This window comes from Acinonyx jubatus, chromosome B4 (genome assembly GCF_027475565.1).
Source record: "Acinonyx jubatus isolate Ajub_Pintada_27869175 chromosome B4, VMU_Ajub_asm_v1.0, whole genome shotgun sequence".
Classification (NCBI taxonomy): Eukaryota; Metazoa; Chordata; class Mammalia; order Carnivora; family Felidae; genus Acinonyx; species Acinonyx jubatus.
The window spans coordinates 29219823-29237556 of record NC_069387.1 but is presented as its reverse complement, the minus strand read 5'-3'; the positions used below and the strand labels follow the sequence as shown (position 1 = coordinate 29237556).

At 36.7% G+C, this 17734-nt stretch overlaps 1 protein-coding gene and 1 long non-coding RNA gene across 22 annotated transcripts in view; one reads left to right on the top strand and one right to left on the bottom strand.

Moving 5' to 3' along the window:
* Positions 1-17734, bottom strand: part of LOC128316318 (coiled-coil domain-containing protein 7-like) — a 189867-nt gene that overhangs the window by 1478 nt on the left and 170655 nt on the right. For all 20 annotated transcript variants that reach the window (XM_053225496.1, XM_053225510.1, XM_053225495.1 and 17 more), the window contains 2 exons: positions 2744-2854; positions 1538-1642 (listed from right to left, as the gene is read on the bottom strand). In XM_053225496.1, coding sequence (XP_053081471.1) covers positions 1538-1642; positions 2744-2854 — 216 coding nt within the window. The remainder of the gene's footprint in view (positions 1-1537; positions 1643-2743; positions 2855-17734) is intronic.
* Positions 8525-17624, top strand: LOC128316320 (uncharacterized). 2 transcript variants are annotated; one of them, XR_008300012.1, is made up of 4 exons: positions 8525-8842; positions 12898-13328; positions 13603-13759; positions 17120-17624. It is a non-coding gene; the product is annotated as an uncharacterized LOC128316320 (long non-coding RNA). The 2 variants fall into 2 exon arrangements; XR_008300011.1 differs by having other exon boundaries at positions 12898-13759.

Here is a 17734-nt window from a genome sequence, read left to right as displayed (position 1 = left end):
AGCAAATCCTGTCTAGTTGAAATATAAATATCATGTGAATATACTTTCACTTGTGTGTATGTAAGCAGTTTTGCTACTTTTACAGAAGCATTAAATATATTTAATTTAGAAATATTATTATAAACATTATTACATATACTTACATATTTAAAATGATCTTTAGTTTTTTTAGAGTATTCACATTTTAGAATAAAGTCTAAAAATTTTTAATCAGATATGGCTAAGGAAAAACATATAAGGATAAAAAATACAGAGAGTGAAAAAGTGAAAGAAAAGTAGGAAAAATTACCCAAGAAATGGGGTAATTAGAAGTAGAAATAACTAGATTATATATGATTGAGAACTACTTAAAAGACAACGAGCTGCATTTTAAGATATTTACACTTATAAGTTTCTTGCAAGAGATACAGCAAAATCACAAAGATACAAGAAACAGGATAGAAAAAAATGTATGATGCAAATACCAACCAGAGGTTTATGGAGCTACATTAATAGTAGATAAAGTAGTTTTGGGAGAAAATAAATAAAAACTTCCTAATTAAGACAAAATGTTCTGTCCTTGAAAGATATTATAAATCTTAACTTTATATACCATAAATAATAGATTGTCATAAGATATAAATCATAAGCTGCCACAACTGCAAGAAAAAATAAATCCCAAAGTAAGATTTAACACATCTAATTCAGTAATTTTAAAACAAAGAGATAAATTATTAATAAGTATCTAAAGTGTGATGGGAATCATTACCAAAGAGCATATGGTTGAAGACATGTTCATAAATCCAAAAGTGTTCTCCTGAATTTAATTAAAAATAATTCATAAGATTTACATTTAATTACTTGCTATCAAGATTCATATTTCTAGTAGTTTCAAGTTTTTTACTTTGAACTTGGTTTCTTAAAAATAAAACTTTCTCCTCAGGAAATTGATTTTCCTGTGACATCATTTCATTGTTTTGCTTTTCAAGAGGAAATGCTAAGGAAAAAAAAAACATAAATGTTTGAAATGTCTGGATATGCCAAAAAATCATCAAATTTGCTTCCCATGGAAGAAAAAAATCATGTGAATAATTTTCATTAGTGTGCATGGAAGCCATTTACTTAATAATTACTGACCTTGCAAATACTAACCAAACAGTATTATTAATTTTGCTTTTGTATCTATCTTAGGGTATACATGCCTTATCTATTTTTTAATATTTACTTATTTTTTGAGAGAGAGAGAAAGAGAGAGAGTGTGTAAGCATGGACAGGCGAGGGGCAGAGAGAGAGGGAGACACAGAATCTGAAGCAGGTTCCAGGCTCTGAGCTGTCAGCACAGAGCCCGATTCAGAGCTTGAACCCAGGAACTGTGAGATCTGACCAGAGCTGAAGTCAGACACTCAGCTGACTGAGCCACCCAGGTGCCCCAGGATATTCACACTTTAGATCTGAGTGTAAGGTTTCTATAAAATATACGCCCAAAAAACATATTCATGAACCAAATGAAATCTGATGAGGTTAATTTAAAAAAGTTTCCTATAATTTCTATACTTACTTTTATGTCTTTCCTTTCTGGAAGTTATTTTTTTCTTTACTTGCACTTGTGATGCTGAATCTTGGCTCGCAAACATAAGATTTTCATCAGGTATGCCAAAATAAGCTATAGAAAAAGATAGATTTAGTCTACGAACTGGAAAAACAGATCTATTGTGAAATCCCTAGATTTCAAATTTATAACAAATGCACAGTAGCATTTTCCTTCATTTTTATAAGGTCATAAGTGAATTATTATAATGCTAGAACTGTTATGAAAATGGCTGATTTCAAAACTGTCTCATTATTTCATAAATAAACCTAAGTAACATATACATTTTATGTTGGTCTTCAGGTATCATGGGTGATTTATACTTAGGCTAATACACAATAATAGACCAAGCAATGAAAACTCAAATGCACAAGAGTATTCATTATAGCCTTTTTTGTAATTCCAAAATACTTAAAACCATTTAAATGTTAAAGCATGGAGATTGGCCAAATAAACTGATACATATATCTCAACTACAGAACTGGTATAATATGAATACTTCTATAATGGTAGATAATTGTACATATGTATGTATGTATATATGTATATGTAAGACATTCTTTACCCATCTGCACTGATACCTTTGATGCCTGTCTGATGTCATTTTATGAAACACTGGTTGAAATACTGGTGGGCTGGTGCCCTTTTATATTTAGACTCTTGTTTATATTATCACAAGTGAATAAAGGCTTAATTGTGACTTTCAAATTAGTTTATTGTCTGAATTAACCAACTTCATAGCTAGCAGCTCTCTCTCAGTAACAAATGATGACAGTGTGGCCCAATTAAACCTCTCACGTTTCTCAATTGGACCTTATGTCAGAATGACACTACTACAGGTCAGAAGTGCCCAATTGTCAAAATCTCCCAAGAACTGTAATCTCACAGATTCAGCTAAAAGATACTTTGAGGTATTACTGGAGGGTTATTGGTGGGCCTTGGTGGATACTTAATGTGTGTCCTATGACTGTGAAATAGTCTTATGATTTCAAATTCCAGCCTGAGGGTATTAATGCTTTTACTTTTGTTTTCTAGTTATCTTTGCATATTCACAATTTAGGTTAGAGTGTAAAGTTTCTATAAAACATATGCTCAAAAGTGTCCTCATGAACCAAAGAAAAAAATCTTCTGATGGGTTTAAAATAATTTAAACTTATCCATAATTATTATACTTACTATGGCACCTTTTCTTTATGTAAGTTATTTGTTTCTCTACTTGCATTTGGGGTTGTGACACTGAATCTTCATTCACAAGCATTAAATTTTCATCTGGTACTCCAAAATGAGCTAAATAAAGAGATGCATTTAGTTCACTAAATGGAAAAGCAGATCTATGAAAACTCCAGATTTAAATTTATAACAAGTGTACAATAGCATTTTCTTTTTATAGCTATAAATAAATTGTCCTAATGGTTGATCTGACATGGAAATGATAAGAAAAGTTTTAATTGATACTACTGAGGCTGTCTCATTATGTCCTAAATATTCTGAGGCAACAAATACATTTCATAACAGTCTCCACTTTTGGGTTATTTATATAGTAGGTTAATTGATAACAATAAACCAACCAACCAACAAAAATGCATATGTACAAGGTCTATTCATTACAATATTGTTTGCAATTGCAAAATATTTAAAACCATCTAAATGTTTAAGAATAGGATATTGGTTGAATAAACTAAGGTACATGTTATAAATTATGGTATAGTATAATCTATGGCATATTACATGGTATAAACTGCTTTATGTATTTGCATAAAATTAATAAATATTTCTATAAACTGACAAAAAGAGCTAATGTTTAAGTGGAAAAACTCTTTAAAAAAGTGTATCTAGTATGCTAACTTTTGGGTCAGAAAGAAGTAATCAGAAACAAATAGAGAAATAGATATTAAATTCACAAAATAGAGGAAAAATAAACATGAAAATAATACAGTTACTTACTTATAAAAAGATGGGATGGGAGAGAAGTCTAAGGAATGCAAAGAGAAGGACATATATCTTTTGCATAATATTTGCTTTTTGAAGCAGGTTAATGCTCTCTATACATTCCAAAAATAAAATTAAATCAACAAGAATAAGAAGAGGAAGCTAACACTGAATGCAAGTGAAATGACTATAGTGAAGGGATAAAAATAACAATACTAATCCAAATAAGTCATCAATACAGTGTTTGAAAAATACCCTCAATCTTAGGCAAGAATATAGGGGGCAGATTGCAAGAAAAATCACTAAATCATTTGAATAGATTTATTTTTGTACTGGTATGTGCTGAGCAGTTCCTTAATGAAGTTGAAGCATTATAGGATTGAGCAACTACATGCTCAGGCTCTTAGCTCCAATAAAGATTCAAGATTAACACTGGAAGAAAGAATATACACATATGAAATGGAGGAAGGCAAGAATGAGACATGAGAGATTAGAATTGAAGGTGTCCAAGAGTCCTCATGATTTCTAAAACATGTATATGCACAATATGCATGTATATGTTCACATGCACATGTATGCATGAATGTGTGTGTGTGTGTGTGTGTGTGTCTCAATATATATTAGTATAAGTGTATAAATTATGGAGTGCAGATCCAAGTTAAAATCCTATGTGTAATCTTTCAGGTTCAACCCATAGAAAATTACAAAGTTTTTACCTGGCAGTTATCATATGAAAAAGCTTCCTACTCCACACTAGGCCTAAAACACAGCTGGTGTGCTGATCTTTGCAAGGAAGTACAATCATGTATTCAGGCCTCTCCAGGTCAGCATTCCCTAGACCAGCTGTTCCATTCATAGACTTCAAATGAGGCACTGTACTGTTCAGGTGACTCGCTTGGGCTACCTTCCTGGGGAAGCCTTGAGGACAACTTTCTCCTTTCTGACTTAGTTTTCAGTACTTTTCCACTCCTAGCCCTCCCCAAGTCCCTCCATATCCTGGCGCCATAAAATGGCAAGAGCCTTTTGTTTGAGGATCCTTCAGCAGTGAGAGACAATCTCCCTCTGCATTTGTGATGGGGAAATGGTTCCTTTAATGGGGAAAAATGGAACATTGTTAAAGTTGGCCCTTTCCTGTTTTGACTCTTGCTTATAAAATATCATAGTAATTAGATAAAGTAATTAAATTACTTTCAGTTTGGCTTATTAATTGACCAACTCAACAACTGTCAGGCTTTCTCTGACAAATTGGTGAACTGAGCAGAATGGTTAATAGAGTACACTGACTTTCTATCTAGAAGGCAAACACCCTCAACTTCCCATAGGGCACTTTTGAGAGGTATTAGAGAAATCCATCAGACACTCTCCAGTGACGTTAGTGGGTCATTTTCAAGAGTTTGAGAGTTCCATGGGTACTTCATCAGCCATGCCAATAGAACTCAGAAAATACTAGTGGATCCTGGGGGTGTTTTGGGTAGTGGTAGCAACTGGTTACATAACTTTTTCAGGTATTAGGGGGATGACTGGTGCTTCCCTTTAGCCTCTAATTCCTTGGTCAAACTCATATGGTGGTCCAAAATACAGATCCAAAAGAGAGACTCTAGGAAAGCTAGAGAAGTAATTCCCTAACTACTGATACAGTCCTTCAGTGATGACAAGAAAATTCATCAGAGACTCTGAATGCTGAGTTGTACCCAGTTACCATTGTTAGGTGTAAATATGGTTCTGGCACCAAAAGACAGCCTACAACACAGCAAGTTTTTGTTAAGATTCATACCTGAAATAAAAAAAGAACAAAGATCTCTTTGGGATCACTTTGTTTAGTAATCTGACGCTCTTAGAGACTTGGATAGTTTGCCTCCTTAATGAAGGGGGTAATCTTGTTAAACTTAGTGAGAGTGGCACCTCGAGGGTATGACATTAAAGACCCCCACTTCCAGAGTACAATAACAGCAGCCACTTTGACTAAGGAAAAACAGGAGGATGGCACTGGGTTGGAAGAATGCAAGCACTCAACACCATCTACATTCTCAGCTGGATAGTATATTGACTCAGAGATTTGGCCCACACATGATGAGGTCTTTGGCACTGAACAACATGGATGAATCATCCTTCCATGGATATAGTTTCCTGTGAGCCACCCTACTGGTCTCTTAGATGTACAAATGAGGTTTGTTCATCCAGTTCTTATGGGTTATTGAACTCAATTAAACCTCCTTAAAGGTCATGTTGATCAGTTTGAGACATAATCCAGATCTTCACTGACAAATATTGAGTTTGTAAAACATGGCTCCTGCCCAGATAGCAAAGACTGACCAGAAGAAAGAGTGATGTAAAAATGGTAAGCCTGTGTCCTCCCCTAGACCATTTAGGGTAGGGTATCCCAAGGAAATCTCTAGATCTGGTTACTCAACAGTAGGTTCCTAAAGAGGAGACTGATAAGCTTTGTTACCAAGGGACTCATGGTCAAGTAGTGGGTGGCCTGTGGCTCCAGCAGGCTGCTCAATTAGAGTCTTCAGGATGATCCTCTTATGATTAATACATGTGCTATTCTTTCTGTGCCTCCCAGAGAATCTAGGGCTGAATTATGGAGCCCTGTCAACTTTAAACAGATGTCTCAGCTTTCAAAAATATGCAAGACTAGGGGTTGGGCCAAGGTCCCAGAATCCCTAGTAGAAAATAATGGTCCTGTACCAAGTTCAGAACTCAATTTATTAGGCCTTCTGGATATTGGTGCATAATTAGCTGTGATCTCCACAATCCTTCACACTATAATGAAGGGGTTGTGGGGTAAAACTGTGCCCACTCCTGCCAAAAAGTATAGAATTCCTATCCCCGATTACTTCAGAATGTGACCTTATTTGGAAATAGGGTATTTAAAAAGGTAATCCAGTTAAAATGAGGTCATTATACTAGGCCTTAATCTGATATAAATGGTATCTTTATAAAAACAGGAAACTTGAGCACAGAGACAGACACATATATAGGGAGAACACCATATGAAGATGAAGGCACAGATCAGGGTGATGCATCTATAAGAGAAGAAATGTCAAATATTGCCAGAAAACCACCAGAATGTAGGAAAGAGGCATGAAATAGATTTTCAATCAAGGTCTCAGAAGAAAACATCATGACCAACATCTGATTATGGATTTTTACTTGCTGACTGTGTGACAATAGTTTTTTTGTTCTTTAAGCCACTCAGTTTATGGTATTTTGTTATGCCAGTTTAAGCAAACTAACACAGATTTTTGGATCAGGAAGTGGGCTACTGCTGTAACAAGTACAAAAAATGTTGAAATGTCTTTGGAATTGGGTAATGGGTAGGAAACTACAAGAGTTTTGAACAGCATGATAAAAACAAAAAAACTAGGGGTGCCTGGGTGGTTCAGTCAGTTAAGTGTCTGACTCAGTTTCAGCTCAGGTCAGGATCTTAGTTTTGTGAGTCTGAGCCCAACATCAGGGATTCTCTTTGTCTCCCTCTCTCTCCTGCCTTTCCCCAATTTATGTTACCTCTGTCTCTCTCAAATAAATAAACTTAAAAAAAAAAACCTAGATTACCTTAAAAAGATTGTTGGAAAAATGGACATTAAAGGTGATTCTGGTGAGGGCTAAGAAAGAAAGGGGGAGAGCTTTACATAAAGGTTTTATTATCTTAGGCAATACATATATCACCATGAAGAGAATGTTGTTAGAAATACGAATGATAAAAGAAGTTCTAATAACATTAAAAGGGTTATTTACCATATTCAAGTGGCATTTATTCAAGGATGGATCAACATCTGCAAATCAATCAATGTGACACATCACATTAACAAAATGAAGGATAAAAATCATATGATTACCTCAATAGATGCAGAAAAATCTTTTGACAAAATTCAACATCCATTCATGATAAAAACTGTCAACAGAATGCTTATAGAGGGAATGTATTTCAACATAATAAAGACCATATATGATAATCCCACAGCTAATAAGATCAACAGTGGAAACCTGAAAGGTTTTTCTCTAAGATTAGAAACAAGACAAGGATCTGTACTCCTACAACTCTATCAGAAAGAAAAATTAAGAAAATTCCATTTACAATAGCATTCAAAATAATAAAATACCTTGGAATAAATTTTACTAAGGAGTCAAAAGACCCATACCCTAAAAACTATAAGACATTGATGAAAGAAATTGAAGACAAAAATAAATGGAAAGATATTCCATGCTCATGGATTGAGAGAATTAATATTGTGAAAATATTCACACCACCTATAGCAATCAAGAGATTCAATGCAATCCTTATCAAAATTCCAATGATGACTTCCAGGGAAGATGGCAGAGTAGAAGGACCCTAAGTTCACCATGTCACAGATACAACTGGAAAACACTCACATCAGTGTAAATAACCCAGAAAATGACCCAAAGACAGTAAGAACAAACTCCACAGCTAAATGTAGAGAAGCTGTCACACTGAAAAGGGTAGGGAGGGCAGAGATGCAGAGGGGAGCTAAAGGGACCCATAGGACTGTCCACAGGAGCAAAGGGCACTGCAGGTGAGGAGACGGGAGAGAAAAAGCCGATCACACTGGGGAGCCCAAATGGCAAAGACAAATCCCTATAACATTTGGCTTTGAAAACCAGGCGGGCTGAATTTTGTGAGTTCTTGTAAACAGTGGGACTTAAGACCTGAAACTTTAAAAAGTATTGGGCTTGGCTCTCTGGGAGCTGGGAGCGTGAAAGGAAACTGAATCCCTGCCCTAAAAGAGACAGCACAGCACACAGCCCTGCAGAAATACAGCATAGAAACAGCAGTTTGGAAAACACCTGGGCCATTAAGTAGGAATATTTGTTTACTTATCCCAAAGCATGTGCTGGAGGGGCAGAGATCCTTGGGAGACTCTCCAGGAACAAAGGACCTACCCACAGCCATTTCTTTTCCCACCCTCTAGCCTAAACACATGGTCACCTTTGTGAACCAGCACTACCCTAACACTTGATTCCTAAATTGCTAACACCATACATCCTGTCCACAGGCTTCTGCAGATCTTCTGCCTCCAATATACTGTTGACCAGAGCCCATCCAAAGTGATGTCATAAGACTTTAATATGTAAGCAGCCCTGATTGGGGCCAGCACCACTCCAGTGACTCTTCTCCCTGAGGAGAGAACAGTACAATCCCGGCAGTGGGTGGGGTAGTCCGCACCCACCAATGAAAGCTTCACAGGAGACAACACAGGGAACACACCCTGCAGTTCAATGATACTGCATCTCTGATAAATGCCAGGTCTAACTCAACTCAAGCCTAAGGCAGCCCCAGACTGGATCACTAACACTACAGGGACCAAACACTGGCCACAACAGGTAAAAATTCATGTAACTTCTCAGCTACAATAGCAGAGCACATGCAACACACATAGGAGATAGCTCTGAAGTGCCAGGTTCAGGTGAACAGAGGACACTGCCCTGCAGGGCACTATAGAAACCCTTCTTCATAAGGCCACTACTTTCAAGTGTAGGAGATATAACTGACTTTCCTAGCACAGAGAAACAGACAAAATGAGGAGACAGAGGAATATGTCTCAAATAAAAGAACAGGACAAAATAGGTAAAGATTAAGAGTATACTTATCTTGAGAAGCACTGATTGATCTATAGAATTATTAAATCACTATATTGTACACCTGAAACAAATATAACAATGTATGCTAACATTACTGAAATCAAAATTCAAATATTTTTTTAAATTCCTATGGCATTTTCATAGAAATAGAACAAATGATCCTAAAATTAAATGGAGCCACAAAAGATCCCAAACATTCAAAGTAATCTTGAGAAAGAACAAAGCTTGAAGCATCACACTCGCATATTTCAAACTATATTACAAAGCTATAGCAATCAAAACAATATAGTATTGTCATAAAAACTGACACATATCAATGGGACAGAATTGGGAGCCCAGAAATAAGCCTGCACATATACAGTCAATTAAACTATGAACAGAGCCAAGAATATACAATGGGGAAACACAGTCTCTTTTTATTTTTAATTAAAATTTTAGTTAATATACAGTGCAATATTGGTCTCAGGAATATAATTCCATATTCACCACTTACATACAACATCCAGTGCTTATCAAAAAAAGTGCCTTCCCTGATACCTATTCACCCATCTAGCCCATCTCCCACCACCTTCCTTCCATCAACCCTCAGTTTTGTTCTCTATCGTTAAGAGTCTCTTATGGTTTGTTTCCCTCTCTTCTCCCCCACCCTTCCCATATGTTCACCTGTTTTCTTTCTTAAATTTCACATATAAATAGAAACATATTGTATTTGTCTTTCTTATTTCACTTAGCATAATACATTCTAGCATCATCCACATCATTGGAAATGGCAAGATATCATTCTTTTTGATGACTGTATATCATTGATGTGATGTGTATATACTTATACACATACATACATATACACTACATCTTCTTTACCAATTCATCAGTAGATAAACATCTGGGCACTCTCCATATTTTGGCTATTGCTGATAGCGCTGCTAAAACATTGGAGTGCATGTACTCTTTCAAATCTGTATTTTTGTACCCTTGGGGAAATACCTAGTAGTGCAACTGCTGGGTTGTAGGGTAGTTTTATTTTTAGTTTTCTGAGGAACCTCCATACTGCTCTCCAGAGTGGCTGCAACAGTTTGCATTCCCACCAACAGTGCAAAAGGTTTCCCCTTTTTCTGCATCCTCACCAACACCTGTTGTTAATTTTAGCCATTCTGACAGGTATGAGGTGGTATCTCATCATGGTTTTGATTTTTATTTCTCAAATGACGATTGATTTTGAGCATTTTTTCATGTGTCTGTTAGCCAGCTGGATGTCTTCTTTGGAAAAGGGTCTATTCATGTCTTCTGTACATTTTTTAACTGGGTTGTTTGATTTTTGTGTGTTGAGGTTGATGTTTTTTATACATTTTAGATACTAACCTTTTATCTGATGTCACTTGCAAATTTCTTCTCCTATTCCGTTGGGAGTTTTGTTGATTGTTTCCTTTAATGTGCAGAAGATTTTTTATCTTGATGAAGTTCTAGTAGTTTATGTTTGCTTTCATTTCCCTTGCCTCAGGTGACCAGTCTAGAAAGAGGTTGCTCCAGATGAGGTCAAAGAGGTTACTGCCTGTGTTCTCCTCTAGGATTTTGATGGTTTTCTGTCTCACATTCAGGTCTTTCATTTATAATTTATTTTTTGGTTGGTGCAAAAAAGTGGTCCAGTTTCATTATTTTGCATGTTGCTTTCCAGTTTTCCCAGTACCATTTGTTTAAGAGACTGTCTTTTTTTCCATTGGATATTCTTTTCTGCTTTGTTGAAGATTAGTTGACCATATAGTTGTGGGCCTATTTCTGGGTTTTCTATTCCATTCGACAAGTCCATTTTTGCCAGTATCATACCTTCTTGATGATTATAGCATTGTAATGTAGCTTGAAACCCAGAATCTTGATACCTCTAGTTTTATCTTTGTCAGGATTGCTTTGGTTATTTGGGGTATTTTGTGGTTCCATACAAATTTTAGGATTGTTTATTCTAGTTCTGTGAAGAATTGTGGTGTTGTTTTGATAGGGATTTCATTAAATGTGTAGATTACTTTGGGTAGTATAGACATTTTAACAATATTTTTCTTCCAATCCATGAACATGTAATGTTTTCCCATTTCTTTGTGTCCTCCACTTACTTTCACAAATCTTCTATAGTTTTCAAAGTACAGATCTTTTATCTCTTTAGTTAGGTTTATTCCTAGGTATTTTATTGTTTTTCATGCAATTATAAATTCCTTGATTTCTTTTTCTGCTGCTTCATTATTGGTATATAGAACTGCAACAGATTTCTTCACATTGATTTTATATCCTGAGTCTTTGCTGAATTCATGTATTAGTTCTAGAAATTTTTTGGTGGAGCCTTTCTGGTTTTCTACATAGAGTATCACATCATCTACAAATAGTGAAATTCTGATTTCTTCCTTGCTGATTTGTATGCCCTTTATTTCTTTTTGTTGTCTGATTGCTGAGGCTAAGACTTCTAGGACTATGTAAAATAACAATGGGGAGAGTGGGCACCCTTTTCTTGTTCCTGACCATGGGGGATAGTCTCTCAGGTTTTCCCCACTGAGGATAATATTAGTTGTGAATATTTCATACATGATCTTTATGATGTTATGTTCCATTTTTCCCTATTTTGTTAAGGGTTTTTTTTTTATCAATAATGGATTCTGACAATGGATTTTGACAATAATGTCAAATGTTTCTTCTGCATGTTGACAGGATCATATGGTTCTTGTCCTTTCTTCTATTAATGTGGTGCCTCATGTTCATTGATTTGTGAATATTGAACCAGCCCTGCAGCCCAGGAAAAGTACTGCTTGATTATGGTGAATAATTTTTTAAGGTGTTGTTGAATTTGATTTGCTAGTATCTTATTGAGAATTTCTGCATCCAGGTTCATCAGAGATATTGGTAATTCTTTTTAGTAGGGCCTCTGGCTTTAGAATTAAGGTAACACTGGGTTCATAGAATGAGTTTGGAAGCTTTTATTCCATTTCTATTTTTGGAACAGTTTGAAAAGAATAGGTAATAACTCTTCTCGAAATGTCTGTTAGAATTCTCCTGGGAGGTCATCTGGCCCAGGACTCTTGTTTGTTTGGAGATTGTTGATTACTGATCCAATCTCTTTGCTTGCTATGGGTCTGTTCAAGTTTTTTATTTCTTCTATTTCTTCCTGCTTCAGTTTTGGTGGTTTGTATGTTTTTAGGAATTTGTCCATTTCATCCAGACTGCCCAGTTTGTCGGCATATAATTTTCATAGTATTTTCTTATAATTGTTTGTATTTCTGTAGTGTTGGTTGCGATCTTTCCTCTTTCATTTGTGATTTTATCTATTTGGGTTCCTTTTTTTTTATAATGTGGCTAGTTTTATCAATTTTATTCTTTCAGTGAATCAGTTTCATTGATCTTTTCTTCTGCTGATCTCTGCAACAGGGTTCCTCTGGAGTCTTCTGTGTTTCTTTCAAGCCCAGCTAGTATTCTTATGACTGTTGTCATAAATTCTTTTTCAGTTATCTGATCTCAAAACAGCTGTGTTTGAGGGACCAGGAATCTTTAAGGTCCCCCTACTTTTCCACCATCATAAGTCCTTTGACTGTCTCTTTAAAAAACAGAGTTGCACCCCCCCACCACCAAATTGCTTCATGAAAATGAAGAACATGTAGTTGAAAACTGGAGGAGAGTTAATCCTTGTATAAAGTAGTAGAGAACTTGACTGAACTCTGTTCTGTTGGGTAGAAAGTAGAACTTGTAAGCAATAAATGTGGATATTTAGTTGAATTTTCTAAGCAATGTGTTTAAGGCACAGTTTGATTTCTTTGTTGTTATAGGAAAATGCCAAAGGAAAGAGATAAATTGAAGAAAATATTTTAAGCAAAAAGAACCAGAACATGAAGATTTAGAAAATTCTCAGCCTATTTATATTTAAAGCAAAAAGAAAGAAAGCATGCTTTGAAGTCACAACCCAATTTTCTGGCTAGACAACTGTTTTTATAAAGAAATTTTGGATGTGAGTTGTGGATATAATCAACTATTACAGCAGAAACACTGCCAGCCTGGACCAAAGGGAACAGAGATAGAATAAAATGAAGGAAGGCTGTCAGACTTCTGTAAGACTTTTTAGAGAAAAAAGTGAATTGATAAAGCCATTCTATGATGAAATATGCTATTCTACAAGAAAAGGGAAGAATAACTCCAAAGGGTAGTTCAAACATCACTGGAGCTACCACTGCTACCAGAGGCCGAGGGCAAAGGCCAAAAGGTTAGGCTGTTGTCTCTTCTGTTCCAAGGAGTGGGGCTGCCACCCATAGCTGAAGTAGGGCCAAACTCCAGATTTCTAAGGGAATAGTGCATGAAGCTAATAGGAATTATTCTCAAGCCTTAAAATCTAACCTAATCTAATTCTCAAGATTTGAAAACTGGCTTAAGACCTATGGCCTCTTTTTTCCTTCTAATTTCTTCTTTTGGGAATAGAAATGCCTGTTCTATGCCTGTCCCACTATTGTATTATTGGGAGAATATAATTTGATGTTTAGTTTTACAGGTTTTCAGATGGAGAAGAATTTTGCCTCAGGATTAAACATACTCCAAGTATTACCCATAACTGGATGACTTAGATGATGATATTTGGGACTTTGAGTTGATGATATTTAGGTGAGATGCTGGAGTTAAAACTGGGGACCTAGGAATGAGGTGAGTATATTTTGCATGTGGGAAGGACATGGATATTTAGAAGCCAGAGAATAGATTGTTATGGGTTGAACTGTGTTCTCCTCCAACACCAAAAATATGTAGAATTCCTAACCACAAGCAACTCAGAATAAATACCTTGTCTTTATAAGGATAATCAAGTTAAAGTGAGGTCATTAGAGTGGTCCTTAATCCAATATGAATGGTGTCATCAAAACAGGATATTTGGAAAAGGGACATGCACATGGGGAGAACACAATGTGAGGATGAAAGCAGAAATAAGAGCCTCTATAAGGCAAGGAAAACAAAATATTACCAGCAAACTATCAACAGCTAGAACAAAAACATTAAACAGACTCTCAGTAACAATCCCTCAGATGGGACCATCACTGATGACATCTTGATATCAGAATTCCAACCTCTAGAACTTTAAGACAGTAATATTCTGTTGTTTAAGTTATCCAGTTTGTGGTCCTTGGTTATGGAAGCCCTGGGAATCTAATACAAAGGAGAAACAGATAACACTTTCTGTTTTGGTGTCTGAGTCCAAGACCACCAGCACCTTTACCAGATACAACTGTGTGTGAGTCACATTGGACCATTACAGACCTCCATTGTTATGACCTCCACTAATGAATATATATTGATATAGATGCTTTGTCTAAGGGTATCTCTGACTGAATTCACTCCTAAGACATCAAGGAAATTACTGCAGTTAGAGCCATTTTATGGGGCATGTGAGGACCATGAACCTATTCTGCTAACAGTGCCTAGAGTGCTAGTGTCTACCCCCCAAAAATCAATTAACTAGGGGAGAAAAGATATAAATACCTTCATTTATGAGCTTCATGAACCCAAAATTCTGTGAGACTAGTTCTCCATTCAATAGTTCCGTCTGGCCTGTGTACATGGTCCCAGGTACACAGAGAGTCAATTGATTGTGGCTCAGTGACATAGTACAGCCCTGTGCACTAATAAGTAACTGATGACGGGACTGTCACAGAGGGTATTGCCCAAGATAAAGGAAATCAGTGTACAATAATTGACTTCTCAGACTCCTTTTTAATCCTCACCATCCATATAGATGATCAGAATCATTTTACACTTCTATGGAATGAATCACAATGTACAACTAAAGTCCATAAGTCTACCTATTCCCCCGCTTTCATCAATGGTTAGGGCATAACCTAGAAAAAATCCCACTCCTAGAGGGAGCATAAATTTCTATTATGTTGATGATGACATTTTCCTGGTAGGTCCAGACAAGGGCAACATAAAATGACTGCTTCCTTGTTGGCCTACAAGTAGCAACACAACTAGGCCATTACTACAAACAAGGTAGAAGGACTTAAAATCCAGGATATGATCTAGAAAGAGGCACCACATCTTATTCCAGAGGAGGAAATTGCCAAGCCTTTGGTCCACTATATCTCAACATATACAAGGAGTCCCAATGATTTTGGAACTACTCAGCTACTGGTTTATTCATATTTTCCAAACAGGGATCTAATGGCATCCATCTTGGGTTACCAGTAAGGCCACTATTTTTGATTAGTCCCCTAACCAACAGAATGCCTATTTTGACTAGGGAACTCCCAATGAGTAAGTGAGAATAATAGGTGATAAGACTGCTGACCAGAATCATATTTCTAGATTCACTTTTGTTGGTCATGTTGATTATCAGTCTCAATCAAACCTCCTCATAAGATCATGTCAATACATCTACAACACAATCCATAGCTTAACTGACACATTTCAGGACATGGTAAAAGTGTCTATTGCCTAGAGAAAAAAACATTGACCAATGGAGAGAATGTCATGAAAATAGCAACTCTGATGAAAAATCCAGGCAATGGCCTTACAGAAGTCATCTTTGAATCTAGTTGCCAAACAATGGGGTCTCTCAAAGGAACAAATTGGTGGGCTCTCTACCAACAACTCATGGCTAGGTTGTGAGTCATGAGGTTCCCACATAGTAATGGCTACTATGACTAATACAAGTGCTATTCCTTCCAAATATCCCAGTGAACCTTGAGATTTGTGTAGTTTACTTCCTTGATGAAGGGGGTAATCTTTTAAAACTTAGTGAGGGTGACACTTTGTGGGGTCCATCAATACAAACCCTTCCTCCTTTTACCCAGACCTCTAAGCTTTCAGAAATGAACATGACCAGAAGTTAGACGTACTCAAGGCCATTATGTTTCTAGTGGGGACCTGAGGACCTATGCTAAGGTCAGAGTACAAAGTAGAGGTGGTAAAAAATTACATTTCTTGGGCCTTTTGGATACTGGTGAACAAATTACTGTGACTCCACAATCTCTGACACAAGGATGAGGAGGAAACATAATTCTGAGTGGTCTGAGGCCACCAACACCAGGCCTCTTTTCTAGACCCAAGTATGGATGAATTCCTTTGGGCCACCCCCATTATTATGGCTTTTACTGCCTAATACATCATTGGTACTTTCTATACCAACGAGTGCTTGCATTTACCCCTAACCTCTGATCAGATTTTCTGAAGGTAGGTTATTTTAGTGGGGTATATGTAAGATCATCACCTACCAAACTACCGGCACCTAGGACCACTGTCTTCCAAACACAATGCTAAAAGCCTAGAGAAGCCTAAAAAAGGGATAACTGCCCTCACTGTTAAACTTTAAAAAGCCAACAAAATATGCAAATCATTTCTCTATCCAATGGTTCCACTTGGCCTATGTGCAAAACCTCTGAAGTCTAGGCTTTAAATTGATTAAGGCTATGCAATGTGTCAGTGCTGCCTTTGGCACCAGTTGTGACAGTTATAGAGGCTATTGCCCAAAGTGGAGGAACTTACTATACTACAATTAACATCACAAATGCCCTTTTCAGCATTCCCTCTCCATGCAGATGGTCAGGATTAATTTGTTGTATATAGAATGGATTGCATTATACCACAAATGTCCTTCCACAACACTCCCTAAATTCCCTAGTTATCTGTAACCAATGCTTGAAAAAGTCCCTGGAAAAAGTCCCATTCCTGGAGGGAGTGCTAGATTTCCAATCTATTGATCAAATCATCTCAGTAGGCCACTATTATCAACAAAGTACAAGGACCTAAAACCAAAGAAAAATGTCTGGGCATCCCAGAGAAGCCAATTGTCGTGCTTTGGGTCCACTGTTCCCTCCAAATAAAAAATAATCTGATCATTTGTTAGACTATTCAGATACTGCTACACTCTCACAGGGATAAGAGCACCCATCTGTCAGGTTACCATAAAGACCTTTGGCTGGGACTCTACTGGACAGGATCCCCTTGGAGATCCTTCAACTGACTATCTTAGCTTCCCATTTTCTGGGCCCCTCTGATTTCCATTTGCTGTTTCAGTTACAGATCTCAGCAACATCTAATTTTGCCTGCTAGAGCCTATGGAAGAAGTCACAACAGGTCACAGGCACCCCCTTGGACTTTGGGTCTACAAGCTGCCAAAAAAGTGCATATCCTTTATGTGACAATTATTGGTTTTGGTGAAAACTAAGAACATGACTTTGGTTATGTAATAATCTTCTGATAAGAAATTCGAACCAAAACACATTAATATATTTCCTTTTGTTCTCTAGTTATATTAGGGTATTCACACTTTAGGCAAAGTTTAAAGTTTCTATAAAATACATGCTCAAATACATATTAACAAACCAAAGAAAGTTCTCATGCATTTAATTTAAACCCATATAGGGGTGCCTGGGAGGCTCAGTTGGTTAAGCATATGACTTCGGCTTAGGTCATGATCTCAGCTCAGGTCATGATCTCGGAGTTTGTGAGTTTGAGCCCCACATCAGGCTCTGCATCGGGCTCTGTGCTGACAGCTCAGAGCCTAGAGCCTGCCTCGGATTCTGTGTCTTCCCCTCTCTTTGCTCCTCCCCTGGTTGCACTCTGTGTCTCTCGGTCTCTCTCAAAAATAAATAAACATTAAAAAAAATTTTTTAAACAATATAAAGTTAC